Consider the following 27,666-nt stretch of genomic DNA (forward strand, 5'->3'; position numbering starts at 1 on the left):
GTATTTAAAATGCTGGGTGGACACTGCAGGTGGGAGCAGAGGTTTGCCCCCCCCAAAAAAACACAACCACCCAGGGACCTGGCAGGGAGGGCAGGGTAAGAGGTGCTTCTGAGTTCATGGGGCTTTTGGCCAGTGCCTAACCTAGCTAATGTTTGGAGCCAGAGCTGTCTTTAAGAATTATGCCAAGAGCCCAGCCCTATGCATGTGTATTCAGAACAAAATCAACCTAAATTCAATGGGACTTACTCTCAAATAGGCATGTGTCCAATCCATTTGCACAGGTCACCAATAAATGAGAAGAGAGTGGCCAACACTGCCATGCTTGTTAGCCAAACTCCATGGATCTAAAAAGATGGGTAAAGTGCTGTCCAAAATTCCACCAAATTTAAGTGCAAGTGGCCTATGCAGACCTAAGGGCACCAAACCACCCCAAATGCGTGTGCCTAATTCTGCATAGGGGATCAGGCTGATTGCATAAGCCAAGCTAAATTGACCACCTGTTCAGTTCCAAAGGAGCAACATTTTTTTCTTAGGACAGGTTCCTATATGAAGAAATATAAGGTGAAGGGAAAACCATCACAAGGTCACCTACAGATCTGCAACAAACAATAAAACATGCTAGTTAAATGCATCCCTTCTACTTTGGCAAGAAGCTCATTCAGAGCAATCCTTAAGAACAAACAGAGGCTCGTCATTGCTAGAAACAAGTTTATTGAATATATTAATCTTTCATAACTGATTACAAAGTGTATTAAAATCTATTCATCTTAAATGCATTGAAATATAAATGTTTATGGAAGCACAGCTTAAGAAATGGGAGTGGGGGGGAAAGCGCTGAAGGACAAACAACATGTAGAAACTCCGACTAAAAATGTATGTTTTGTTGACAGATTGTAGCACATTGTGAGAGACAACTAAATCCAGATAATTCCTGAAGATTGCATTTAAGCAATTTGGGGTGGGGTGGGGTGGGGTGGCAGGAAACAAGACAACAAAAGATACGACCGGGTATTGTTCAGATATGTTAACCCTTCCACATGAGAGCTTCTAGTGTTAGATAGATAAAACAAATCACAGAAGCAGTTAGGAGGGAACAAAAGAAAGCATGTCCAAATGTATAATCTAGATGGATTTGCAATCGCAAGATAACACTTGATCATGACCCTCCTAAAGTATCTCCCAGAGAAGAGCAGCGTTGTACACACAGTTTGAGAAGATTAACGTCAGATGGTGTATTGGAGATGAATTGCTCAGCATCCTGGGATAATCTTCATTCCTGGACCATTTTCTGCCCACTGAAAGAAGTCACACTGCTTATCCTTCCCAAGAGGGCACACAAAGAAGTTCTTTCCATTATTAGGACCAATCTTCAACACCGTCCTCATAATGCTGCGCTTCCTGTGATTGCAGAAGGGAAAATGCAGGTCTGCCCACTGTAGAGAGAAATCATTTCTCCTTTTAACATCAGATCCCTCTTTTAGACCAGTGGCAAGAAACTTGACTTTAATTCTGCCAGGTAGGTGGCAACTGCTAATAATCAGGGTAAATGGCTCTTTTTCAAATAACCTATATGTTTCACTGCCTGAGCTCCACTGGTTTGACTTTGTGAGAGTACAGTTTTCGGGAGTTTTATCTGACTCTGGAGGCAACATGGGTTCAATTTATGCAAGTAAAGTTCTGGTACCTCATAGCTGAATAGCAATGGATCTCACTTCCCCACACTTCTAACTTCCTTCTCTCCCTTTTCAGAATCTGAAGGTCAAAATGACATTACTGCACCTCTTACTGCATAGTAGGCCAGTGCAATTGCTGTGTTAACAGAACAAAACCCACGTGAAAATAATCTATTGTATATTGCGTTCAGCCCATCCTTGGAAGTTAGTTAAGAGGGCCTTTTACTCCCCTTTCAGAACTTCCCTCCATGTGTATATTAAGCATGTGGAGAAGGGAGGAGTGTATACACTGGCCCCACTCCCAGCCTATCTGTCCTCTGCTGGTTCCAGCCCCATGAGGTAGAAGGTCTGAAAAGGATGCCAAAGTCCATACAAAGAGACTCTTAGATTTTATTTTATTTTTGCAGCGACTACCACTAATTTGCACAGGGAGCCCTTTTCAGACCTTTCAACTAGCTGCAATGCCGTCTGGGAGAAGAAAGTGCTGCTCCTTCCTCCATACATTTACTCTGCATATGGAAGGAACAAATCCGTCTCCATCTGAGCAGGCAGGAGGTGCCACCACACATTCCACAATGTGGCAAAAACATCCCAGGAAGTGAAGCAGGTCTGTGGCCTGAAGGGAGCGCTGAAGACCTGACCGAGAGGCCCATCACTGAGGTTCCCCATCACTGCCATAGATGGCTATTGGTTGAAGAGGCAGAGAGATAGGGGGAGAACCCTCTCCCAAACTCCCTCCATTCCCATTCAAGGACAGCAATGGCTACTTGATTGAAGAATAATCTCTACTCCCATGTCTGCATCAATTCCACTCTTCAAATAAATCCCCTCTTGTGCCCTCCCCGCAAGAAGTCAATCCTAGCCAGGCGGTTAAATTCCACTTGTGACTGACAGGAGCATACCCCCCTGCTTCTGCTTTCAGAACTGGGGAAGGGATATCAATAAGCCATAGCTTTCTATGTGTCTATTAACTCTTCATAGTGTCAATAAATGAAAACCTTTTAGTGTAAAATCTGAATTCAAAGTCCACGACTCTACTCCATGCAGAAAACCATTCTGCAGTGGCCAGGATGCGTCTAGAAGTTATCTAGGCAAAGCTAACTTCATCAGTGACATTGTAATTCTCCTTCCAGTACACTAATCCTGAAAATACGAATGAAACCCATGAGTAATCATAATGGGTTGGAGGAAAAAAGTTGTACCCTTCAAGGGTGCTCGGCAAGGCTACGCAATCTCACGTACTTCAAAGTAGTCGCACCGGGCTTCTCTGGGTAAAGGACAAGCATAAAATTGCCTGCCCTTGTTTTCTCCGTCCTTCCTCACCACACGAAGAACGCAGCAGCGGCTGTGTTTACTGCAGCGAGGGTTGCCAGTATTTAATGTGTAAGAACCATCTGTCACATTAACTGGAGGTGCTCTGCAATGACAGGTTGCAAAATAATAATAAAAACTGCATGAAGTTAAAAGGGATTAGTTACAGCAGCAGCAACACGCTTCCTCCCTTCCACCAAACACTCTTGCCTTTCATACACAGCTGTCAATAATGCATTGTTATACACGTGTAGGGTTCAAAATAGAGAAACCGGATATTTTACCTGCCCTACTTGATTTTTCTTTAAATAAAACTGAAGGAATCTGCACTGAGCATCCAGGCAATTGAAATGAAGGGCAAGTGGCAAATTTAAAGTCCCAAAATTGCATGGCCTCTTATTTTATCTCATTTAAAAAAAATATAAAACAGCACTATTCCGGTGTCGCTGGCATAAATTTTGTCCTTTCATGTTGTTTAAAAGGCATTCCGAATTGGCAGCGGCAAGACATACTCAAGGTCCAATTCCCTCCAATTATAGTCTCCCCCTCTGGAAAGCTATTACAAGTGTCTTAGACCAGGCCATGGGGATCTCTACCTACTTGTCCGCTTCGGAGACAATTTTCCATGCTCTTTGATCAAAGCTACTTTAATGATCCCAATCATGTTCCACAGAGGAGGAAGTCTGACTGGCGGAGCAGAAAAGTATATTTTATGAAGGTGGCAGGGAAGCTTTACTCTCCCCTAACATTAGCGTCACCAGAAGAGTTGGAGAGCATCTTCGCTTACAAGGCACAAGGGCATCTTCCTTGATGGTTAATGTTTAAACAAGGTTAGTTCGCTCCCTGTTACTTTGATTTAGAAGCAGCCAACCTTTCTTTTGCTATAATTCTACAAGTCAAGGCCAAATTCCACCCGGCGGTGCTATTCTCGCGCTCCTGTATACATCGTAAAAGTGCTACCTGGGAACTCTGACATCCTCCTCCAACCCCCTCTCAGTCTTTGCCACCTCCCCAAAGGTCCAACTTTGGGTAACGGGGGTTTAATTGGCTCCTTACTCAAATGGGTTATATACACCCCATACCTTTACAGTGGAACCTTGGTTCTCAAACTTAATCCATTCTGGGAGTCCATTGGACTCCTGAAACTGTTCGAAAACCAAGGCACAGCTTCCGATTGGCTGCAGGAGCTTCCTGCACTCAAGCGGAAGCTGCGTCGGACCTTTGGCTTCTGAAAAACGTTCGAAAACCAGAACACTTCTGGGTCTTTGGGATTCAGGAACCAAAATGTACAAGTACCAAGGTGTTCGAGAACCAAGGTACAGTGGTGCCTCGCAAGACGAAATTAATCTGTTCCACGAGTCTCTTCGTCTAGCGGTTTTTTTGTCTTACGAAGCAACCCTATTAGCGGATTAGCGCTATTAGCGGTTTAGCGGCTATTAAAGGCTTAGCGGCTAAAAGGCTATTAGCGGCTTAGAAAAAGGGGGGGGGAGCGGAAAAAATCGCAAGACTCGCAAGACTTTTTCGTTTTGCGAAGCAAGCCCATAGGGAAATTCGTCTTGCGAAGCGCATCGAAAAACGGAAAACCCTTTCGTCTAGCGGGTTTTTCATCTTGTGAGGCATTCGTCTTGCGGGGCTCCACTGTACGACTATATATCCAGTCTTTTTCTCCAAGGGGCTCAAAGTGGCATACCTGGTTCTCTCCATCCTCAAGTTTATGTTGTGAACTGCCCTGAGATCTATGGGTATAGGGCGGTATACAATTTTAATTAATAACAATAATTCACCCCTACAACAACCCTGTGAGGTACGCTAGACTGGCCAAAGGGCACGCAGTGGGCTTCAGGGCCTAGTAAGGATTTGAACCCTGGTCTCCCAGGTCCATGGCTAACACTTTCAACCACGGTGCTACACCTGCTACACCACAATGCAGTTTTGTTTCTGAGCTACCAAGTAGGGAAGCAGGCAGCAAGGAATACATTGCTCTGCTGTGCAATAGAGAAGCCCACTAGCCCCCTTGCACCTACCATCAAATTCTGTAAAGTTCCAGGGCTTCTGCCCTGCTTCATTTCTAAGACACAGCAACTAATCTCTTGCCACTGCAGTTAGCCACTTGGTAATTTGCCCTTTCTTCTGATCTAACAAGTTGCCTGAGTCACAAGCGATTCTGTGACAAATAAGGGACACACAGCAGCAACAAACTCTGTTTCATGAGTTACCCATTATCCTTATTGGACAGAATATATATTATATCAAACCACTTCAAAAGCAAAACACGCAATAAACCCCAAACCAATGTTTCCCTCTAAACATTGCCTTGCACCCATCAATTTCTACCTTTCAAGTCCACATTCAATGAAATATACTTTAGAGGAATCCTGTTTAGGTCTGGAATTAACAAACCTGATTGCTAAATTCTCATTGATTGCCCCAACAGATGAAGATGAGGAATCAATCTTCTGTTTCTTCTGTGCCGGCTTTAAAGAATTATATTGATGGGAGAATGATACGGGTGTATTTACAGCATGGTGGTTGGTGCTGTTATAATCATTTTGTGAAGAATCACACAGAGAGTTTCCATCTGGAGTTAGACTTCTGCTTCCATTATGCTTTGGCAGAGGCAATTTGCTAGCAAAATCTGACAGCACCAATGTTGTTGTCCCAAACACAGTTTTCCTGTTGATCTTAATTTCTCCCCTTGGTTTTCCAAAGTTATTACATGGGTACTTGATTAAGCTGCTGTTAAAGGCTGCCAAAGCTTCATTCTTCTGTATTTCTGGAACTTAAAATAGATAGCAAGAAAAGGAAGACATCCCAGTTAGTATCCTCTTTGAACCACTTATTCCTCCCCCACTGAAATCCCCCCCCCCCCGTGCTCTTGAACTACATCTATACTGCTCTACACACTACTAATCATAGAATCATAGCATGGTAGATTTGGAAGGTACTCCAACGGTCATCTAGTCTAATGCCCTGCAATGCAGGAATCTCAACTAGATCATACATGGCACATGGTCATCCAACCCCTGCTTAAAAACCTTCAATGAAGGGAGTTCCCAAGCTCCCAAGGGAGCCTGTTCCACTGTCAAACAGTTCTTACTGTCAGAAAGTTCTTTAGTCGGAATTTCCTTTCTTGCAACTTGAATCCACTGGTTCAAGTCCTATCCTCTAGAGCAGGAGAAAACAAGCATGCTCCCTGTTCCATGTGACAGCCCTTAAGATATTTGAAGGTGGCTATCATATCTGCCTCCTCTTTTCCAGGCTAAACATACCCAGTTCTCTCAACAGACCCTCTTAAGGCTTGGTTTCCTAACCCTTGATCATTTTGGTTGCATCACGCATGTTCTAGCTTGTCAAGATCCTTCCTAAATTGCAGTGCCCAGAACTGGACACAGTATTCCAGATGTGGTCTGACCAAGGCAGAATAGAGGGGGACTATTACTTCCCTTGATCGGGACACTATACTTCCATTGATGCAGCCTAGAAGAGTATTCACTTTTTCTGCTGCTGCATCACACTGTTGACTCATGTTAAGCTTGTGGTCCACCAAGACCCCTAGATCCTTTTAATAGTTGTGAACATAGGAAGCTGCACCAAGTCAGACCACTGGTCCAGTCAGCTCAGCATTGTCTTCCCTGAATAGAAGCAACTTTCCAGGGTTTCAGACAGGGAAACATTCCCAGCAATCCCTGGAGATGCCAGAGATTGAATGTTGGACCTTCTGCATGCAAAGCACTGAGCTACAGTTCTTCCTTAAGAAATAGTTATCCATAATGTCTACTAGCCTTGGATGCTGATGCACATCCCCATTTACATCAATGGGACTCAACTCAGTTCAGGTTAGCATGAATGCACACTAGCAACATATGCAAGGATGGGGAATGTAGAAAGGGCCTTTTCAGAGGAAGTAAAATTTCATACATTCAATTAATTAAGGGAATTTTACATACATTAATTAAGTGGAGGGGGGAAAACTGCAAGCACATTTGCAAAGCTAAGCAGGATCCGGTATGGTTTCAAATTGGGTGGGAGACCATCTGTGCATTGATATTCCTGCATTGCAGGGGCTTGGACTAAATGACTTTTGGGGTCCCTTCTGACTCTACAGTTCTGATTCTAGCACAAAAGTATTAATTATAAGCATTAAGGAAATCATTTTACTTACATCATCTTTTTTATTAAAAAAACCTCTCTAGATTTTATTTTAATGTAGATTTTTGAGATAAAGTTGCTTTATTTAAACATATGTTAAAGAAGTCTTTAGATGCCAGCATTGGACTTTGATAACAGCTCAAAAGCTTCACAACTGGAATGAAAGATGCCGAGAGAGAGAAAAAGAGCATTATCGTGATTTTCTTCTAAAGCCCTAAGCCACGCTGCCTTTGTTGTATTGGGTCCGCTTCAGCTTCTAGGGAACCAGCTGGGTGCATAAATTCCAGGAGAGAAGTTAATTGGCAAATCTGACTTTCTGAACAGACTAAATCTTTAGGTTCCTGGGGCTGACATTTTAGTGGAAGACAATCAGCCAAGAGCAACTTTGGCAGGCAACTGAAATCCTTCCCGACTGCAGATACAGTTGCTCGCTAACCTCTCTTGCCCGGCACTCTGCTGGTTGCAGAAGGCCTACAGCAGGTCGGCACATCTTTTCTCAACCTTCCCTTACAGTCAGTCGCGGTCCAGAGTGTGAAAGGCTTCCGGGAGCTTCTACTGGAAGATCTTACCAGATGCTTATAGCATCAGTGCTCCACTGACAGCCAAGCCCACTCCCGGCATATTTCACTAGTCTATGTCATCCTTATGGGTAAAGGCACCTTCTCAGGGACTGCAATTGGCAGACCAAGTGCAAAACAAATAGACCCGAAAGAGGAAGAGTGACAAGAATGGACAGCAGTCCAAGGGTCATGCAACCTTCTGGGGCCACATGCCCACTGCTGGGCAAGGAAGAGGCAAAAGTGGGTGTTTCCCCACCCCTGATTTGCAGTTAGTAAGAATAGCCAGCAATTGATCCAGGTGAGACTGGACATGCAGGAAAGATTATATTAACCCAAACTTGGGGAGCCTCTTAAAAGAAACTGGCTTGTCCATTAGAGGGGGGAGCCTGATAAATTAGAACAGCACAGCAGAAAGCACAAAGGCAGGAGGAAGCAGAGGAAAGAGATAGCAAGGAGGACAGAATCATGGAAGAGAAAGGAGGAAATACAATCAGGGTAGGGCAGGGCAGGGCAGGGAAGTAGAGTGCCTCAGAGATTAGAAGCTGAACACTGCAGCTGAGAACAGCTCTTCTTTGTGGGAGAAATGAAAGACATCATTGCTGAGTGATTGGGGTTTGCTCCAACAGTAAAGGGACCCCTGACCATTAGGTCCAGTCGCGGACGACTCTGGGGTTGCGGCGCTCAATTCGCTTTATTGGCCGAGGGAGCCGGCGTACAACTTCCGGGTCATGTGGCCAGCATGACTAAGCTGCTTCTGGCGAACCAAAGCAGCGCACGGAAACGCCATGCTCCAACTGTAAAAGGTGTAAAAAAATAAATAAAAAAATACCCATGTGAAGTTTCAACACTTAGTTTTAAAATCACAATTTTTATTACAGGTTTTAAACACTTTTCATGCGTGTGCGCGTGCATACACACAAACACTTCTATTGTTTTTGAAATACTAACAGGATGGAGGACAGCTTTGGTCTCTTCCAGCTATAAAAGATTTTTTTTTCTCCTTACAAATGCATTCCCTTTCAATTTATGGAACATTTGGTCTGACAATTCAGGGAAGTTGCTGAAATCTGCAAAAAGTACCAAAGGTTTAACTGAATAATTCATGCAGCATGGGATGGGATAACAGCTGTGAAAGTATATATTTGAGTTACAAAAGGAACATGCTATTATTGCACAAACAGTTGTTCCTTGAGACAAGTTTCTGGGTTTATAATGCAGATTCTAAGAAGACGGGCATCTGCTCAGGGCTGTTTCATAGAACCTTTCTCTATCTTAATTTTCTTGAGAGAGGATTTCCTCTGAATTTCTTTCCTGATCTGTGGAAAGAAGGGCTGTCTATTCTTCCCACCCCATATAGCTAGGACACCTAAGGACCTTCTCATTTTTTAGTTTTTAATTGGGACTTTGGGGTGGCTGGTATATATTGGCCCTGTCCAACCCTCCATGCCACACATTCACAGCACAGCCTCATCTATGCACACATGCAAAAGGCACACCAGCAGACTGCCCCCCATCCCATTCCACAGCTGAAGCATACAGATTAGACGAATCATGGTTGGCTATCATTCTTTCTCCCCACTCATTAGTCATTGGTGTAATGACTGGGGAAGGGGAGATCTGCATCCATGTCAGGAATTTGGGCCCTGCCAACCCCAGTGCTGTGTCCCACTATTTTTTCCTTCTTGTCATGAAAACTGGCCAGGTCTTGGGGTCCCAGAAGAATTTGCCTGGGGAACCAGAGCAGGCCCTCAAACTAGGCTAGCTACCTCTACAGTTCCTACACATCAAAGTGGTCAAGTCCACAAAGAAAAGATAACAAGCAGTAAACATGTGTCAGGAAGCCACATCCAATAGCAACTTCCCAATTCTAACCGCATGTCTGTCACATGTCTCTAAATGTTTGGGGACATGTCTAGCTAAATGGGAGTGGGATTTTCTGCAGAGAGAAAAAGAGAGGGGGAGGGAACAGTGCATGCACCATACCACAAAGTATAAAGCACCTCTGAAATAAAATAATATCAATGATATCCTTTGTCTTCCTCCTCATATAATATTTCAGATTTGAAGCATTAGGGCAAGTAATAGGCATTTAGGACCAGCGTATTAATGAACATATTACCTGTATGTTGTGAACAGGAGTAGAAACAACACAAAGCAAGCAAAACGGTCCCATGTTACTTGCACTACTGAAATACATTACGATGCCAGACAGACAACCATATAGACTTACGCTCAGGCCTTGGAGTCAGGCATGCATCACAGAGTTTGACAGACGGCTTGTTTATCAGCGTGCATAGTGTACAGGCCCACTCCCCTTCCGATTCCTGAGCAACTTGTTCCTTACAAGACGACCCCCTGCTGTACGCCCAGCCAATTAAACCATTTCTTCCTGGCAGTTTGCTGCACAATGAAAGAAAGGGGAAAATTGATGTTAACATGTTGAGAGGTTTGTTCTGAGCATTGTGTTCCACCAGGGGGTTATATGGGAGATTCAACACTGGATTCTGATAGCTTGACCACCAGAGAGGGAGAAAGTTGGGCTGCTGTGTCTGGTAGCTTGGAGGCTCCAGTTTCGCCTTGAGGGTTTATCAAGGCTGCGAACTTGGCTATCGAGACATGGAATGGGAAGGGCACTATTCCCGCTCCTCAAAAGTATATTTTCCAAAAAACAACAAGAAGAGTTTACTTATTTCAAAGCACTGGGTGATAAAACACAGTGGCATATCAGCCACCTGTACCGGGGATGGCTACTGTTTGGCTCTCTGGAAGCTCTTCAATCATTACGCCAACCATTCCTGGTGGTTGGCCATGCTGGCTTGAACTGATGAAGTCCAACAATGTCTGAAAGGTCACAGGCTGCCCATCCCTGATCTATGCAATCCAGCCCTTCTAGACTTTCCAAATAGATTCAATACACATGCTAGGCCAGGAAGTGATGGAGATTAGGTTCCTCCCTTTCCCTGTACAGTCATAACAGCTGCCATATATAGAGGGCTCTATACACATGTTCCTATGGACGCGTGTAGATCAGAAGAGGTCTGCCCACTCTGTCCCCCACTTGGGATTGGAACTGTTGTTTCATGCTTCTGTATATCCTGCACTGAGATTGTTAGATATAGATGAGTTATTTTGAGCTGGGGGGTGGGGACATAAAAAGGAACTTTGTGTTCCGGCCTAATTCTCAAATTCTTCCATACTTGAAAATTGGATTTCAACAAAATAACCCTGATTGGGCACCGTTCCTCATGTATCCAAGAATCAATCATATGAGGAGGAGAGAGTGGACTTATGCTTGCTAGCTCCAACCCCACAGCCTCCAACATCCATTCATTGTGGGGGCAGCCTGTAGATGGGACAGGATGCTAATGTGCAGGCTCCCCTCTTGTGACTTGGAAACCAGGGAATGGAATGAATGAAGCCATTTTCAATCACATGTTTCTTCTTGCTTTCCCATCTCAGCAGTCTGTTATCCTGACCAAACCATAGTTTAACGTGGCATGCCATCACTGCAGTCTTAAATGTACCTACCCAAAGAGTACACCCAATTTTTTTTTTGGGGGGGGGAGAGAAGAGGACAAATACATAATTCATTCTAAGAAAAAGGCAGGTTTGCATCAGGCCAGAAAACTGCCCTCACAGCAACGGTTTGTATACATTGGATGCTACATCCAGTTAGAGAAAATGCACATATGGACCTTATCAAGGCTGTGCCTGCTTGTCTTGCAACTCAACCCATATCCATCCCATTACAGGTCATCCTGCATTGACAGTGTGAAGAGCATGGGCTGAGATTAAATCTGGGTACCCCATGTGCCAAACTCCATACGGCTCCACTCAGCCCACATTCCCAATGTGCCAATTTTGTCATATAAATGACAGTTCTGTCCTGGTTTACAGGCAGGCAGTATCTTTCTGAATACCAAGTTATTGGGGCACATCCATGAGAGGAGGCTGCTGCCCTCCTTGTAGGTTTTACAGAGGTATCTCATGGACCAAGGTGAGAAACAGGATGCTGAACTAGGCAAGCCTTTAGTCTTAACTAGCAGAATTCTTCTTGTGTTCTTAAAACGATCCTCCCTGAAAATCTCTTCCAATTTAGCTAGAAGGTAGCAGAATTTTTCTTTTCTCCCCTTTTCTGAATCGTGGAAAAAATATTCTCAATAAAAGCTTGCACCCCTGGTGCTCTCAGTAGACATCCTCCATCTGCAGCTTAACAAGCTGAAACCCTGCTGCCTGCATTATTTTGCATGAGAGAAACAAGGGGATGAAAATAAGATATCTGTGTGACTCCAGCAGTGAATGCACTCCTTAACCCTACTGCTTGAGAATCAGGGAATACGGCCCGAAAAATAACCACTTTGTCTAAGGGAGAGAAGAGGTGGGATGGAAAATATTTAAAGGAAGATGAAGAAAAAGTAGGTGGGCTACTTACAGCACCATCCTATGCACGCCTTCCTTGAAATAAGGCCCACCGTGGAGGGCCACTAGGGGGCACATTGGAAGATGGCTGACAATAACATCTCTCCGACCCATGCGAGGTAATTTGGAGGCTATGATGGGGGTAATTAGCCTCCTTAACCCCCCCAGGATTGTGGGAGGGACAGCCCTTGCCTGCTGTGCCCTATACCACCCCCGAATTTGTGGGGGGTGGGGGCACTAGGCACAAAGCCCTCCTGTGGGATTTCGGCACTCCTGGACGCCGTCCCTGATTCGCGCCACTAGATGCAAGAACTTCAAAAGAAACAATTTGGATGAAAGGAATGCACATATTTCAAGAAAGAAGGGGGAGTAAAGACTGCTAACAGAAGAGATCTCTGACAAAACAAGATAAGAATAAAACATGAGAAGATATGCCAAGACAAGGTACGGCAAATGACTGAGGGGGGAGGGGGAAAAAACTCTCCCTTCTTTTCTTATGTGATTAAACAAGAATCCCCTCCCCTCACGAGTCAGAAATGTCGTTTTAAGGACTTAAGCTGTGGATTTAAGGCTGTGTGGAGATAAACTTTCGAACCAAAGCACGTTTTAAGAAGAGCGTGGAATGTGTAAGAGCTTTGGAATGACGCAGTTAAAAATGCCGTCGCCATATTGAGAAGCTCTGTTGGAGGTATTGAGTCTGGGAGGAGAAAGAGAGAAATAGAGCTGTTTACCGTATTTTTCGCCCTATAGGACGCACTTTTTCCCCTCCAAAAATGAAGGGGAAATGTGGGTGCGTCCTATGGGGCGAATGCAGGCTTTCGCTGAAGCCTGGAGAGCGAGAGCGGTGGGTGCGCACCGACCCCTCTCGCTCTCCAGGCTTCGCGGACCTCTCGGCAAGCGGCAGGAACGCTCCCGCTGCTTGGGGAGAGTTGCCCGCATGCCGAAGCCTACGCGCGATGATCTCAGCACATCCACGCTTCGCGGATCTCTCCTCAAGCAGCGGGAACGCTCCCGCTGCTTGGGGAGAATTGCCGGCATCCCGAAGCCTGCGCGCGCTGAGATCAGCGCGTCCAGGCTTCGCGGATCTCTCCTCAAGCAGCGGGAACGCTCCCGCTGCTTGGGGAGAGTTGCCGGCATCCCGAAGCCTGCGCGCGCTGATCTCAGCGCGTCCAGGCTTCGCGTACCTCTCCTCAAGCAGCGGGAACGCTCCCGCTGCTTGGGGAGAGTTGCCGGCATCCCGAAGCCTGCACGCGCTGATCTCAGCGCGTCCAGGCTTCGCATACCTCTCCTCAAGCAGCGGGAACGCTCCCGCTGCTTGGGGAGAGTTGCCGGCATCCCGAAGCCTGCGCGCGCTGATCTCAGCGCGTCCAGGCTTCGCGAATCTCTCCTCAAGCAGCGGGAACGCTCCCGCTGCTTGGGGAGAGTTGCCGGCATCCCGAAGCCTGTGCGCGCTGATCTCAGCGCGTCCAGGCTTCACGGACCTCTTCTCAAGCAGCGGGAGCCACCGCTGGGCTCCCACGGCTTGCAGAGAGCTGCCTGTTTGGGGGCTGGGGTCAGGGGAAGCTCGGGCTGCCCCAGCCCTGTGCCTGGGGGGGAAATAATTTTTTCCCCTTTATTTCCCCCCAAAAAAACTAGGTGCGTCTTATGGGACGGTGCATCCTATAGGGCGAAAAATACGGTATATATTGTGGGTTAAACTCCTCAGTGGGACTTAAGAGCGACAGTTTTACGAGACTATGATGGAAAGAGTGATGTTATCTATGAAGGAGATGATATATGGAAACCATCTCGATTTGAGGATTGGAAGAACGGAAAATTCACACAGGACTATTATTACTATTGGTGTTTATCGGCTTAAGGAGACTATTGGAAGAGATCATAAAGAAAAAAGAGAAAATATATGAACAAGATGTGATGTGGAAACAGCAAGATAAGACGGGATAGAATTATGAACTCTGTTTGGACTGATTGGGACATTAACGCAGCAGCAAGAAGATGATCAGAATTCCCCTTCGGATCTTGAAATATGGGTCCCCCCAACAAAATTTAAAATTCGGCTTTGTAATTCGGAATTTATGTGATATGATTTAATTTGATGTGATTGGCCAGTTAATAAAAATTATTTTTTTAAAAAAGAAAGAAATAAGGCCCACCGTGTTCAATGGGACTTCCTTACCAGGATTTAGGATTGCAGCCTTGCTGTACCCCACTTTCTGTGGAAAGTGCCTTTAGGATTGCAGCCTTGCTCATTGAATGCAGGAAATGTTCATTATATCACTAAGTTCCATTGATGTACTACAGGGAGTCCCCCTCCCAAGAGACTGCAATCTACTCACACTATAAAAAAACTTCCTTCCAGTAGCACCTTAAAGACCAACTAAGTTAGTTCTTGGTATGAGCTTTCGTGTGCATGCACACTTCTTCAGATACACTGAAACAGAAGTTGCCAGATCCTTCTATATAGTGAGAAGGTGGGGAGGGGTATTACTAAGAAGGGTGGTGGGAATGGGAGATTGGCAGATAGCTGAGATGGGCTCAGTGTATCTGAAGAAGTGTGCATGCACACGAAAGCTCATACCAAGAACTAACTTAGTTGGTCTTTAAGGTGCTACTGGAAGGAATTTTTTTATTTTGACTATGGCAGACCAACACGGCTACCTATCTGTGTATAAAAAAACTGGCAGTGATCTACCCATTGGATTGACCAAAGTTGTTGAATTGCTGTTTTGATTTGGGGGTGGATCAGTCAGGATCACGCGAAAGACATGGATCAACCAGGGAGGCCCTGCGATCTACTGGCAGATCGCGATTGACCGGTTGGACATCCCTGCTATATAGCAATACTTTGGGTGGGTAGGGAGGGAGGGGAAGAAGTCTGTTGTCTGATTAATCAGGACATTTAAAAAATAAGGTGATTCAACCCTGCAGCCCTAGTACAAACATGCATTTATTTATGAGCAAAGATTGCAAGGAAGCAACTATTCTCCTGTAAATGTGGAGTACAAATATGTGATCTTACTGTTATACATGTTATATACCCTGATATTTTGTGAGAGAGCAGTATATTATTTCGGATAACAACTTATTCATTTATTTCCAGTGTATTCAGGCATTTTGTAAAGATAGATTGATAGCAATTGACCGGTTGGACATCCCTGGTGCACATTCAATTCTTTTCCTGTGGTAGTCTATCCATATCTACTTGGTCCCAATAAGTTCAATAGGACTCGCTCCAAGGTTTAGCGTACAGAATTGCTGGCTTAATTCAGGTGGCTGGGCAATGGGCAGGGGTAGCCCAGAGAGAGGAGGAAGGAGTGACAGAAAAATACAGAATGCCATTTAAAGGAAACAAACACCAAAGGTTGGGTTTTGACACTGGACAAGCTGGAGAGCTCTTGAGCAAAAGGTTATCGTTTCTAAAACCAGCTCTTCTCAGAATGCTGAGATAATTTAGAAAATGTTTGATAAAGGTGAACAACCTACCCAGGATCCACAAGCTGAGGCTTGTCCTTTTGGCACAGAGGACAGAAGTACGTCATTCTGTTATTCTCTCCTAAGCGGCACACCGTGATCTTTGCTCTGCACTGACTACAGTTAGGGCGCTTGTACACCCTGTAATGCTTATACAACGCTGATCCCGTCTTGCGACACTAGAACAGAGAACTGAATTATTATTCATGTGATTTAGAAAGCCAGAGCTCCAGCCCATTGTCAAATCATTTTATCCTTGACTAGAAAAAATAAAATAAAATCCAAAAAGAGAGATTTAAATACATTCACACTTTGGGCAGTTAAAAAAAGTTCCATGAATTTGAGAAATTCCTGTTTTTCTGTCCTGGAAATTAGCTTCCCCTTTATAGAATGATCTCCCCAGAGAGGAATAACCATGCATCAGCCTTGTTTTGGCACCGGGCAAAGAGGCTTGTTTTCCTCGGGCAGCAAAAATGATGCTATTTTGTTAAATCTGCTTTTAATATGTTCTTATAACTTTATCATTCCTTTTTTTTAAATTGCTTGTCAATCACTGCAGGGCTTTTGTTGTTGTCAGAAAAAGACAATGCACATTTTTTCTCTCAATTTTTAAAATTAATTTTCACAAAATTATAAATGAACAAAACTAACAAACAAACAAAAATCATAACCTTATTAAAAATTATACTTATTGACCTTGTTAAGTGACTTCCTTGCTTCCCCTTGGTGGAAATTCAACAATGCACTTTTTTATGTGAACCAATAAGCTCTTTAATATATATATATATATATATATATGCTTTCGTAGATTTTCACGGGTACAGGAATGTAGGTTTTGGTGTCTTCGGGTGTCTTCCCGTGTAAGAGTTGGGGTGTCTAGGCGACGTTTCGACGAGGTCTCACTCGTCATCTTCAGGCTGGTGCTTTCGGCTTCTTGTTACTAGAACAGAAGACACCCGAAGACACCAAAACCTACATTCCTGTACCCGTGAAAATCTACGAAAGCATATATATATATATATATATATATATATATATATATATATATATATATATATATAAAACAAACCCATATTTCTTATTTGCAAAATAAGCAAAAGGTTATCAGCAAGAAAAGAAACCATCAACATTTCCCCTAGCTTTCTGACTTATAGGTAAGCAAGACGTCGAGCAATGCAATTCATCTTTTAAGGACAGTGCAAAGGATGATGGGTTAGTTCCCAGTTCTCTGGCAGTTGCCATCAATGGTGCTTAAGCACCAGCCCCCTGGACAGAGAAAGCTGATAGTGCAGCACTCCAGGAGAGTTCACATTACGTTTTTCTTATTAAAAAAATAATCAAACAGAAACCTAGCATGCTGAAGACCAAAACCACTTCCCCTGGCTGTGCTACCTTTCTACATCCAGATAATTTCTGATGGCTTGGGAACATTGAATCATGTAATTCTCTGCCTGGGCTCTCTAGTGGAGTGGCACAGCTCTTTCCTACTTTTTCTAAATACATCAGTTGGCCCCAAGTCCTATGAAAATTAAAAGACTCAAGTGCATTTCCCTTTGGATTCCACAGGCAATTTTCAATCAGCCAGGGAGAAAAAGCCTCTTCAATCAATTGGCTGGGTGAAGCAATTTTATACTAATGGTGTTAAAAACATTTTTACTATCAAGGCACATGTTCAGCATTTACATTTTAATGCAGTTTTCGAAGATCTCTTGAGAAAGGGCTTTCTCCCTACCTTATAAAAGAGTAGCGTGAAATCCCGAGTCATTTTCACCAAGTGATGTACTTGCTCATCTGTTAGCTGACAGGCCTGGAATTTGGAGCAGAGGTTTAAAAAACGACGGCCAAGGACTCTCCAATGGGTCACTGCTTAAAACAAGGAAAGACTGGGGACATGGAACCCCTATCTTAAGATGCCATATCACTGGTGGCGGGACAGCTAGTATCGTTTTAAGTCTGGTATCCTATGGATATGTATCTGGGAGTATGCCACATTGAACTCTGTGGACTTTCTTCTGAGAAGACATGTATAAAATTCTACCACAAACATGAACACCAGGTAGTGCCATTAACTTTTGCCTTGACGATCACTTAAAGGGGATCAGTGCTAGAATTTTAATCAGCTTGGTTACAACTGAACTATAGCTGTTTCCAGGTCCCCTTTCCCACCGTAGGGGGTTGATATACAGTGGACCCACCATTTATAAAGGGATTTGGTCGGGGGGGGGGGCACACATAAAGTCAGGAACCCCCAAAGAGATAAATATCACCATAGTACTTTTCAGGCACCAGAAAATGATCATCAGGGACCAATTTTATCATCGTATGGCTTTAAAAAAAGATACAGCGGTACCTTGGTTTACGAACTTAATCCGTTCCTGAAGTCCGTTCTTAAACCAAATCCATTCTTAAACTGAGGGGCACTTTCTCTAATGAGACCTCCCACCAATAGTGCCCTTCCACCATTTGGCTTTGGTTCGTAGACCAAGGTAAAGTTCGCAAACTGGTACACTACTTTTGGTTTTGTGGAGTTCGTAAACCGAATACCGTATTTTTCGTCCCATAGGACGCTCCGTCCCATAGGACGCACCTAGTTTTTTTTGGGAGAAATAAAGGAAAAAAAAATTCCCTTTATTTCCCCCCCAAAACCAGGTCGGGGAAACCGAAACAGGTTGAGGAACAGTGGGATGGCGGCGCTGCGCCTCCCTGCTATCTCCCAAGCTTGTGGGGCTGGCCGATGTTTGCCCGGCGCGTGGGGTGCTCTGCGCCTCGCGCACCGGGTGGCAGGCTGCTATCCACAACGTGGGGAGCCCTGCGGGGAACTCCTGCAGGGCTCCCCACGCTGCGGATGTCTGCCCGGCGCGAGGGGCGCTCTGCTTCAGGGTGCTCCTCGCGCCGGGCGGCAGGCTGCTATCCACAGCCTAGACAGCCCTGCGGAACCTCCCGCAGGGCTGCCTAGGCTGCGGATGTCTTCCTGAAGCCTGGAGAGCAAGAGGGGTCGGTGCGCACAGACCCCTCTTGCTCTCCAAGCTTCAGCGAAAGCCTGCATTTGCCCCATAGGATGCACCCAGATTTCCCCTTCATTTTTGGAGGGGAAAAAGTGTGTCCTATAGGGTGAAAAATATGGTAGTTGGTTAACAGGGCTGTTCATAAACCGAGGTACCACTGTACTTGAATACTTTGTGAGTTTTTACTACTTTTTAAACTGTTCATTTTAGCACACTTGCCCAATATGGAAATATCAACCCGAATTATTTTCTTCTCAAGACCACTTATTTAATTTGTAAGGAAAAGCAATCTTGGTTACTTGCATGCCACATCCCTTTTGTGAGAAGATTGTTTTGAAGATTCTTCTGCTTTTTGAAACTGCCATGGCCAGGTGCCTAATATTCTGTTACCATTATGAAAATGGTACAGAATTGCATATATTTTCTTAAACTCTAGTTCTCGCAATTCAAACCTGCAAGCAGGAGGAAGCCAGGAATATTTCACATACTTTAACAACTGGATGGAGACCACTGTCAAAAAGTGCTTCATTCTTTATTATGTTTCCCACTCCAGGTAGGACTGCCTGGTCGAGCAACACATCACATAACATACGTCCCTTTTGCTTCTTAATTTCACTTTCTGCTCTTAGAAAACTAAATTTTGGAGAGCATACATCCAAGTTTTCTAGCATTCTGACTTTCTGTTCACATTCAGCAGCATTCCTGCAAGGTTAAAGGGGGGGGGGGTATATGTTGTAAGCGGACAGTAGGTGAGCAATGCATTGTGCAATTAAAATATTTAAGTAGTTGTTTTATCAGTAGGTAGTATCAGAGAGAGAAAACAAAACTGCCCAAAGCCAGGCTGGACTTAGCAGGAAGCAATCCATAGTTCTAAACCTTTTTTTTTTTAAGCTCCATTCTGATTTACCACAGTTTAACATTATGCCAGAACCCTAAACTGTGGTTAACCGTAACTATGGATTATTGAATAAAACTTCATAAGCAAAAGTTTGAAATTAGCTTGTCTAAGCAAACCAGGGGTGTGAAACCTTTTCCAGTGGATGGAACAAAATCCCATCCCAGATCTCTTTGGCAGGTGGGTGAGGCTACCAACCATTTAATCACCTGATATTTGTATACCAACATCTGGAAGACTACAGGACCCCCAATACTATATGGCAATACTTTGGGTGGGTAGGGAGGGGAAGAAATCTGTTGCCTCATTAATAAGGGCACATTTTTAGTCAACTTTTAAGAAATGAATGAATAAGTTGATTCAACCCTGCAGCCCTAGTACAAAGATGCATTTATTTATGAGCAAAGATTGCAAGCAAGCAACTATTCTCCATTAAATGTGGAGTACAATGTGATCTTACACATGTGTTCTTATATCGCTGTGCAATGTAGTGTTATACATGTTATACCCTGATATTTTGTGAGAGGGCAGTATATTATTTTGTCAGTTTTATGGATAACAATTTATTCATTTATTTTCAGTGTGCATCCAGGCATTTTGCAAACATCTATTCTTCTACCACCACCACCCCGCTTATAAAGCAAATAAAAGGAACTACTTGAATTTAAGCATAGTTTTAGCTTGATTTAAGCCATCTTGCAACGTTTCCAACTTGGAGCCACAGTATTTCCCCCTTCAGGAACTCTTGTAAAAACATATCACAGGAAAACATTCATGGCTTTACCTAAGTTCAACAGTTGCATCGTAGAAACAAACCAAATCATTAGTAAGTTGTATTTCCAGAACTGCCAATTCTCCACTTCTGTTCTGGCTTGCATCTGCACTTATACGCAAGGAACCATTCATGCCAAAGTGGATCCTAGAAAAGAAAGACATTTATGAATATCCCTCAGTTCAGAACATTAACTATTTCTAGCTTATCCCCTACTCTGGCATAACTCCAACTACAATGGCTATGGCTGCTGAACAGACTGATGAACTGGGGTATTGTTTGGGACTTTAGTTGGGGTTCTTCTTTTGCTGTAACTGGCATTATTTTTTGTATCTTAATCTCCCCCTTCTATGGTCATCAGCGGTTTAGCTATACAGTGGTACCTCGGGTTAAGTACTTAATTCGTTCCGGAGGTCCATTCTTAACCTGAAACTGGTTCTTAACCTGAAGCACCACTTTAGCTAATGGGGCCTCCTGCTACTGCCGCGCTGCCGGAGCCCGATTTCTGTTCTTATCCTGAAGCAAAGTTCTTAAACTGAAGCACTATTCCTGGGTTAGCGGAATGTGTAACCTGAAGCGTATGTAACCTGAGGTACCACTGTGTATATATTTGTCTCAACACATTCACCTCCATGTGAGCACCAATCTGCTAAGGAAGGCCTTTGTCACACTGCGTGAACAAACAGCTTTTTGCTAGACTGTGCATCTCTTACAAACAGACTCTTGTCTACCAGCTTCCTCTCTTTTCTGCAGTTCTAGACAATCACTGCAACCAGATGCAGAGCTCTTCTTATATTCTTATGTCAACGGTTGAAAAGTTTTAAGTCGGTATGAGAATGTGTTCAGTGGCCTAGTTCAAATGCCGCACTAAGCCAAACCACAACTTATCACAAAAGTGTGTGGGTGCACAGAGAAGTAATGCAGCCACTTTGATCCTTCCTGGTCATCGTCATGCTTTCACTGAGCTAAGTCATGGCTTGGGGTGTGATTTGAACCCAGGCTCATGGTTTAGCTCTCTCCAGACTCACCATGAGTTTTAACGAAGGTTTGTCCTGTGGTTTATGGCTTGTGGTTTGTTCAGGAGATCTAAACCAAGAACCCTGGTTTGGATGACAGAGTAAGCTGAACCATGGTCTTAGCTAGCTCAGCAACAGAACCACCAAGGAGGAGCAAGGCAACCATGAGCTCCTCTTTGGGAGCTGCACTTGAGTGTTCATGCTACACCATGGTTTGCAAACCATGTCTGTGTGCAGAGATGGAGAGTGCAAGCAACACCTTTTTTTAAAGCCCAGTTTTTTCAACAAAGCTTAATAAAGTTGGGCAATATTTCCTCCAAATTATGTACACTTTACTTACCTCAAGGCTTTCTGTCCAAAATACATGAACAGCTCCTTCCCCAGAGTTTCCACACCACTGTAAACACATCCATTAAGCACACTCAAGACGTCTTGACTGGATACTTTATTTCCAATCACCTGAGTGGTACGAAAACAATAACAACAACAATAAAATAAAAATAAGTAAAGGGAATTTTGTGCCAAATATAAATCTAAGACTGTATGATGGAACTCCTTCTAGATAGATTTTAAAAGCACAGAAACCAAATAGGTGCACCAAAAAGAATCTGAGATCAAAATGTTGGTTTTAAAAACACAAATGGCCACTTGGACAAATCTTCCAATGTTTGTACAAAAGAAAACTAATTACATTCGTGCTAAGCTCCGCTTTGGTCCTTGCCAGTTTGCTCCGAGTTTTCCAGCTGAAAGACTCGTGAAACCAAATACCCAAATATTTGTATGAAACCAACTTGTGCAAGTCTATGGTTATCCACTAGGATCCTTCTGTCAGTACAACAGAATGTAAGAAATGATTCAAGCAAAAACTCTTGGAAGACTACACGCTAAATGCTGAACACTATGCATCAACACTTAGCTATTTATTTGCCAAACTACTATAATATGCTGACACTGTTTATGAAATATCTTCCTTGCTACTCACACAATATTAAATAATTTAAAGGCCCAAGATTACTGTTTTCTCAATTGCCAATTTGTTTTTTGAATTTCTAGATGTCTTTGTGAAATAGAACATGTAAACTGAAGGTCATGGTGTAATTTATGATTATTTCAGACAGGATAACAACTTGCTGTTGGATGCATAAAATCTGAGAGTGAATGGGAGTGAACTTAGGCTTCTTTAGAAGTGGTTTTCCATCAGCCTGACCAAAGCCAGTATCAGTTTTGAATAGTTTGGTGCATTTCAAAAACATGTTTCAGGGCCAATTTACTTTTGAGTGCATCCAACAAGGCATACAGTTGATAATGACCTCGTTTTTCAGATGTTTTTCTACACCAGCCCTGCATAACTGGTTCATTCTCAAGCCAAACTCAGCCCACTGGCCATACATTGTGGCCTGACAGATGCTTGATAACCGCTTCATTTTTGCTCTCCCAGTCACACCACAAAAGCAGGAAATTCATCCAGCTTTCTGACTGTGATTCAAGTAAAAATAGGCTCATGAGGAAGGGTGGACTGAAGCTTATTCTGTTCAACATGTAACGAAAGAGTTCCTTAGTTTACAGTGTGCCATGCTGGCTGTAGGCTTCCACATACTATGCCCTGCCATTGTTAACCATGAATGTCATTTTTTCCTCAAGCTAAGCAAGGCTATGCCATCACTGGCAATCATCTGGAAGCAAATCCACCCACGGCATGGTGCCTTAATCTAGGTAAAGGTAAAGGGACCCCTGACCATTAGGTCCAGTCGTGGCCGACTCTGGGGTTGCGGCGCTCATCTCGCTTTATTGGCCGAGGGAGCCGGCGTACAGCTTCCAGGTCATGTGGCCAGCATGACTAAGCCGCTTCTGGCGAACCAGAGGAGCACATGGAAACGCCATTTACCTTCCCGCCGGAGCGGTACCTATTGATCTACTTGCACTTTGACGTGCTTTCGAACTGCTAGTTCGGCAGGAGCAGGGACCAAGCAACAGGAGCTCACCCCGTCATGGGGATTCGAACCGCCGACCTTCTGATCAGCAAGTCCTAGGCTCTGTGGTTTAACCCACAGCGCCACCTGCGTCTAGCAGAGGCCATGTACAACAAGCAGATGATACCTTTTCCAAGTTAACTATGCACAAACTGTTTGAAAACTGCTTTCGGGAAATGACTTTACTTTTCAAAGTATATTCTCTGGAGAAAGGAGCTAGAGTCTGGTTAGCATACAGAAAAATGAACGGTTATTAGCACAGTCAATTGCATTGGTTCTTAGTAGTCTATAATCACCCTGCCTCCCAGCCCAGTGGTCACTTCAGCCTGGAAGAAATCATACAACTGACTCATACAACAAGCCACAGGGCTTTCATGTCACTGGCATTTAACATGAATGGGGACTAAGTCTCCACAAACCTTTATCACAGGATAAAAGTGTTCTTAGATACCCCAAAACTGAGGAAAGGGGATGACATGGTTTTGTGAAAGACAACCCTCACTGAATGAAAACAACAACTAGAGAGAAAGATTATAACCTCGTATTACACTACATGTAGTTTTCTGTGTGCACAAGTTTGGGAGGTGCAGTTAGTCATGTGATTCCCTTGCCTGCCACTGAGGTGTGAAGAAATTCAAGTAAGTAAGATTGACTATTTTTATTGCTGTGTTTAGTGGGGGGGGGGGGTTCATGATACTGTGAGCTACCTTGGGTAAGGCATGCCCCCAAAGGCAGAATACAGTATAAATAATTTTATAAAACAATCAAATCCAGGATGTTTTACCACATGATCTGCTGTTTGTGCAGATCAGACAGAAGGATTGTAGCATAGGAAGCTGCCTTCCATCAAGTCACACCATAGAATTCAGGAAATCATGGGATCCTAGACTGGCCCATCTAGCTCAATACTGTCTCCCCTGACCAGCAGTGGCCTTCCAAGGTTTCAGCGAGGGTGTTCTCCCATCCCCACCTGGAGATGACAGGTTATGAACCTGGGACCTTCTGCATGCAAATCAGATGCTCTACCACTGAGCTATGGGCATGGCCTGTTCCCAAAGGGTTGCACTAAGTAGGAACACAGGCAGCTGAATTATATGGAATCAGACCAGTGGTCCATCTTTAGTTCAGTGCTGTCTAGGCTAGACTGGCAGTGACTCTCCAAAGTTTCAGGCAGGGAGCCTTCTCAGCCCCACCAGCAGATGTCTATAGATTGGATGTGGGGCCTTCTGTGGGAAACACACCAGGCTCAGTGCCAAGTGCTGAGTTGTTTGGCTTTGTGTATAGCTCCAAGGTGCCCAGATTCTAGTGAATAAAAAAAAGCTACAGTATCCTAGGGAAAAGCAACACAAGTTATCGTTACAAAGGCAAAATACAAGTTACCACTTGTTAAAAAATATATATACGAAGTGCTGTCAGGATTTACTATTTATGCCAAACATGTCTTTACAAACAACCTAAACAGAGAACGCTTTGTGCATTTTCAAGTTGGAATTTTTACTATATATTTCCAACGAAAGACCACGTAACCAGAGTACTTTTGAGGATTAGGTTTCCTCTAATAAAATTTCCTTGCTTGCACTTGAACAAAGACAGGGTGGGTGGGTGGGTAGTCTCCTGCGTACCCCCCACCCCACCAATCAGGAATACAGCCTTGGATGTTCACAGCTCATTAACCCAAGCTGCTCATTTATATTCCAACATCTTTTCCTCTATAAAGTTCCACAAGCCCCAACAGAGTAATTTTATGCTGGCAACACAAGTGATCAAAACTTGTGGAGAAATTGCATGCTGTGTACATGGGGAAAGCAAGTGGGGAAGCGGAGGAGGAGAACCCTATTCCCTTGTCCTGTGCATTCACACCAACAGCAGGCCTCATTAGTACATTTTTAAGCAAACAAACAACTCCATCCACCTGCTTTGTTTCCCCCCCCCCCCTGTGAACCAATTTCAGTATGTGATCTTTCCCTGTACTTTTCTTTTAAAAGAAACAAACCCTCAATGACAGTGACTCTATAGCAGATATTGTATAACGGGCTTCCTTATAATATTTTTTATTTTTATTTAATTTTTTTTTAAAAAAAATATTGCCATCTTCCTAATTAGGCAAAGTGACTCGAAGACACTTTCCTCATTATTTCTTACATGTGTTAGATGTTTGCCCAAGCTCTACCAACTCTTCAAATTAATCAGACTCGTTATGGTTGATTTATTATGTTAATGGCAAGAATATATTACAGATTGCCAGTTATTTCTTTTTAAGTGTTTTGTGCAGGGGAAAAACAAAAAACAAAAAAGCCCTCACAAACAGCTGCCCGAAATCGCTGAAACAGTCAGAACTGATGATTACTGGGGACGAGACGATTGTGTCAGCTATACAAACCTCATGTCAATCAGTCATGTCTGTTGTAATTCTGACATGCGACAAAGGAATGTTTACTGGGCAACCTTGCAGATGCTTAGTTTTAGGAACAGGACCGGCAGCCTGCACGCTGTTGCAACCTATACAATGTTTGACATGACCTGCCCAATACTGTGCCACAATATTATAATACAGAGCCTAACAAAATGGAATGAAGGGAACCAAAGGGCACCAGGCAAATATCATTGGTAAAAACTCAGTGGTAAGATTTATTTAAGTACAGTGGTACCTCGGGTTAAGAACTTCATTCGTTCTGGAGGTCCGTTCTTAACCTGAAGCACCACTTTAGCTAATGGGGCCTCCTGCTGCCGCTGTGCCGCCGGAGCACGATTTCTGTTCTCATCCTGAAGCAAAGTTCTTAACCCGAGGTAATATTTCTGGGTTAGCGGAGTCTTAACCTGAAGCGTATGTAAGCCGAGGTACCACTGTATTCATGCGCCATTTCCCCCCTTTACAGTCTGCAAATCTGCTTATGGCAATAACCTTTGTAAACGCATCACACGCTGATACAGCCCTAAAATCCTATCAACACATTCAGACCTTTCCATTAGTTTAAATGGGTTTTCTATAATGGATGCATTTTCGGGAGCAGCAGCTGAAGTAATCCTAGCAAGTCGTTTCAATCACGGGGCTTTGGGGCTGAGGCAGGAAGCGCTGTTGTTGCAACGCCACACCCTCATTGCATGGAAGCCTAGACAAGAACAGCTTCCTCCCGGGAACACGTCTGTGCCAATGTGTGGGTGTTCAGACCCAGGGGCCAGCGCTTTTCCAACACCAGGGAGCAGAACTAGCAATCTGCCCTCTGCCCTTATCACACCAATAATATGCAAAGCGGGCTTAAAGCAAGCTGGGGTGTGGATCCTGCTCACTGATCTTCATAGAATCGGAGATGGAAGGGACCCTGAACATCAATCGAGTCCTCCCCCTGAAATGCAGGAACATGGATCAAACCTGCAACCTTGGCGATATCAGCAAATACTCCCATCAGCAGCAGGCCCGCAGCCAACTTGGAGGCTGGTCAGGGATGGGAGGGGGGGAGCTGCAGTCCAAAGACACCTGGAAGACCACTGCTATTCCTCGTTTTTGCTTGTGGGCTCCCAAAAGCAGATCTGGCTGGATGTGCCTTTGGGTAGCCCTAGAATCATAGGGCTGGTAGGAACGCCGGGGGTCATCTATCTTAACTTAAAGCATCCCTGACAGGTGACCATCAACCTCTGCTCTTATGAGGGGGGAGGGAGCCCTGCGAACAACGCCGCCCGACTCCTTCCCTGCAGTCATTCCTATAACCACAGCGGGGGTGGAGCGGAGGTTTAGATGCGCACCGACTGCGGAGTGCAGACGCTACTAACCGCGTTAGGGGAAGAGGCGGCGGCGGCGGCAGCGCCTCGTCCTGCCGTGATGGTAAACCGGGACGGGGGCGTCGTCGGGGCTCTTCCCCGCACGCCCCGCACTGCCTGCCCGGGGGCCACGCGGGCCCGGATCTTCTCCCCGTTCAGCGCGCAGCCGGGACCTTCCACCATCCTCCCGCCGTGGGGGGGGGGGGGAAGAAAAGGCGTTCAAATTTCCCGCCTGCCTTGCCTGGCCGCTGCCCCGCCCCGCGCTTCCGCCTCCGGGAGTTTTGTGCGCAGGGTCCCGGCGACTCTGAGCTCGAGAGCGCCTTCGCATGTAGAAGGAACGGCTGGGATTTCAGGGTTCCTGCCAATGTGTTTTGCAGCCCCTGGATCCCCTTCCATCCCTCTGTCTTCTATAAAAGAGAAGGAGAAACTGCTTGCGTGTCTGGCGCGTATTCAAGTTCACAGATATTTGAGCTGCAGATCCTCTTCGCATTTACCGGGGGTGCGGGGAGCAAGCCCTATTGAGCTCAGTGAGGTTTCTGAGTAGTTGGAAGGGGCTCCACGGGTCATCTAGTCCAACCCCCGCTGCAGTGCTGGACTCTCTTGCCCAACATGGGACTTGCGATTAAGAGTCTCCTGCTCCACCGGCTGAGCTGCTGTTGATGCAACACA

The 27,666-nt window shown here is 44.6% G+C and overlaps 1 protein-coding gene across 1 annotated transcript; it reads right to left on the reverse strand.

The window, feature by feature from the left end:
- Positions 1 to 700: 700 nt before the first annotated feature.
- NEIL3 (nei like DNA glycosylase 3) lies at positions 701 to 27,666 on the reverse strand. Its single transcript, XM_081208900.1, has 10 exons — positions 27,010 to 27,666; positions 21,612 to 21,730; positions 20,268 to 20,402; positions 19,077 to 19,290; positions 17,316 to 17,390; positions 15,596 to 15,762; positions 9,924 to 10,093; positions 5,385 to 5,763; positions 2,916 to 3,090; positions 701 to 1,433 (listed from the first exon to the last, which is right to left on the reverse strand). Exons 1-10 carry the CDS (start codon positions 27,178 to 27,180, stop codon positions 1,251 to 1,253), a joined length of 1,788 nt encoding a protein of 595 aa, XP_081065026.1. The 5' UTR covers positions 27,181 to 27,666; the 3' UTR covers positions 701 to 1,250.

This window comes from Podarcis bocagei (genome assembly GCF_964188305.1).
Source record: "Podarcis bocagei genome assembly, chromosome: 9".
Classification (NCBI taxonomy): Eukaryota; Metazoa; Chordata; class Lepidosauria; order Squamata; family Lacertidae; genus Podarcis; species Podarcis bocagei.

Excerpts from the sequence above, each read along its gene's own strand:
- NEIL3 (XM_081208900.1), bottom strand. The coding sequence starts at position 27,180 with ATGGTGGAAGGTCCCGGCTGCGCGCTGAACGGGGAGAAGATCCGGGCC. Across the intron at positions 17,391-19,076 it reads GTCTCCATCCAGTTGTTAAA|GCCTGTCAGCTAACAGATGA; the intron begins GTATGTGAAATA and ends TCCAAATTCCAG. Across the intron at positions 15,763-17,315 it reads TCACGCTACTCTTTTATAAG|TGTCGCAAGACGGGATCAGC; the intron begins GTAGGGAGAAAG and ends TCTCTGTTCTAG.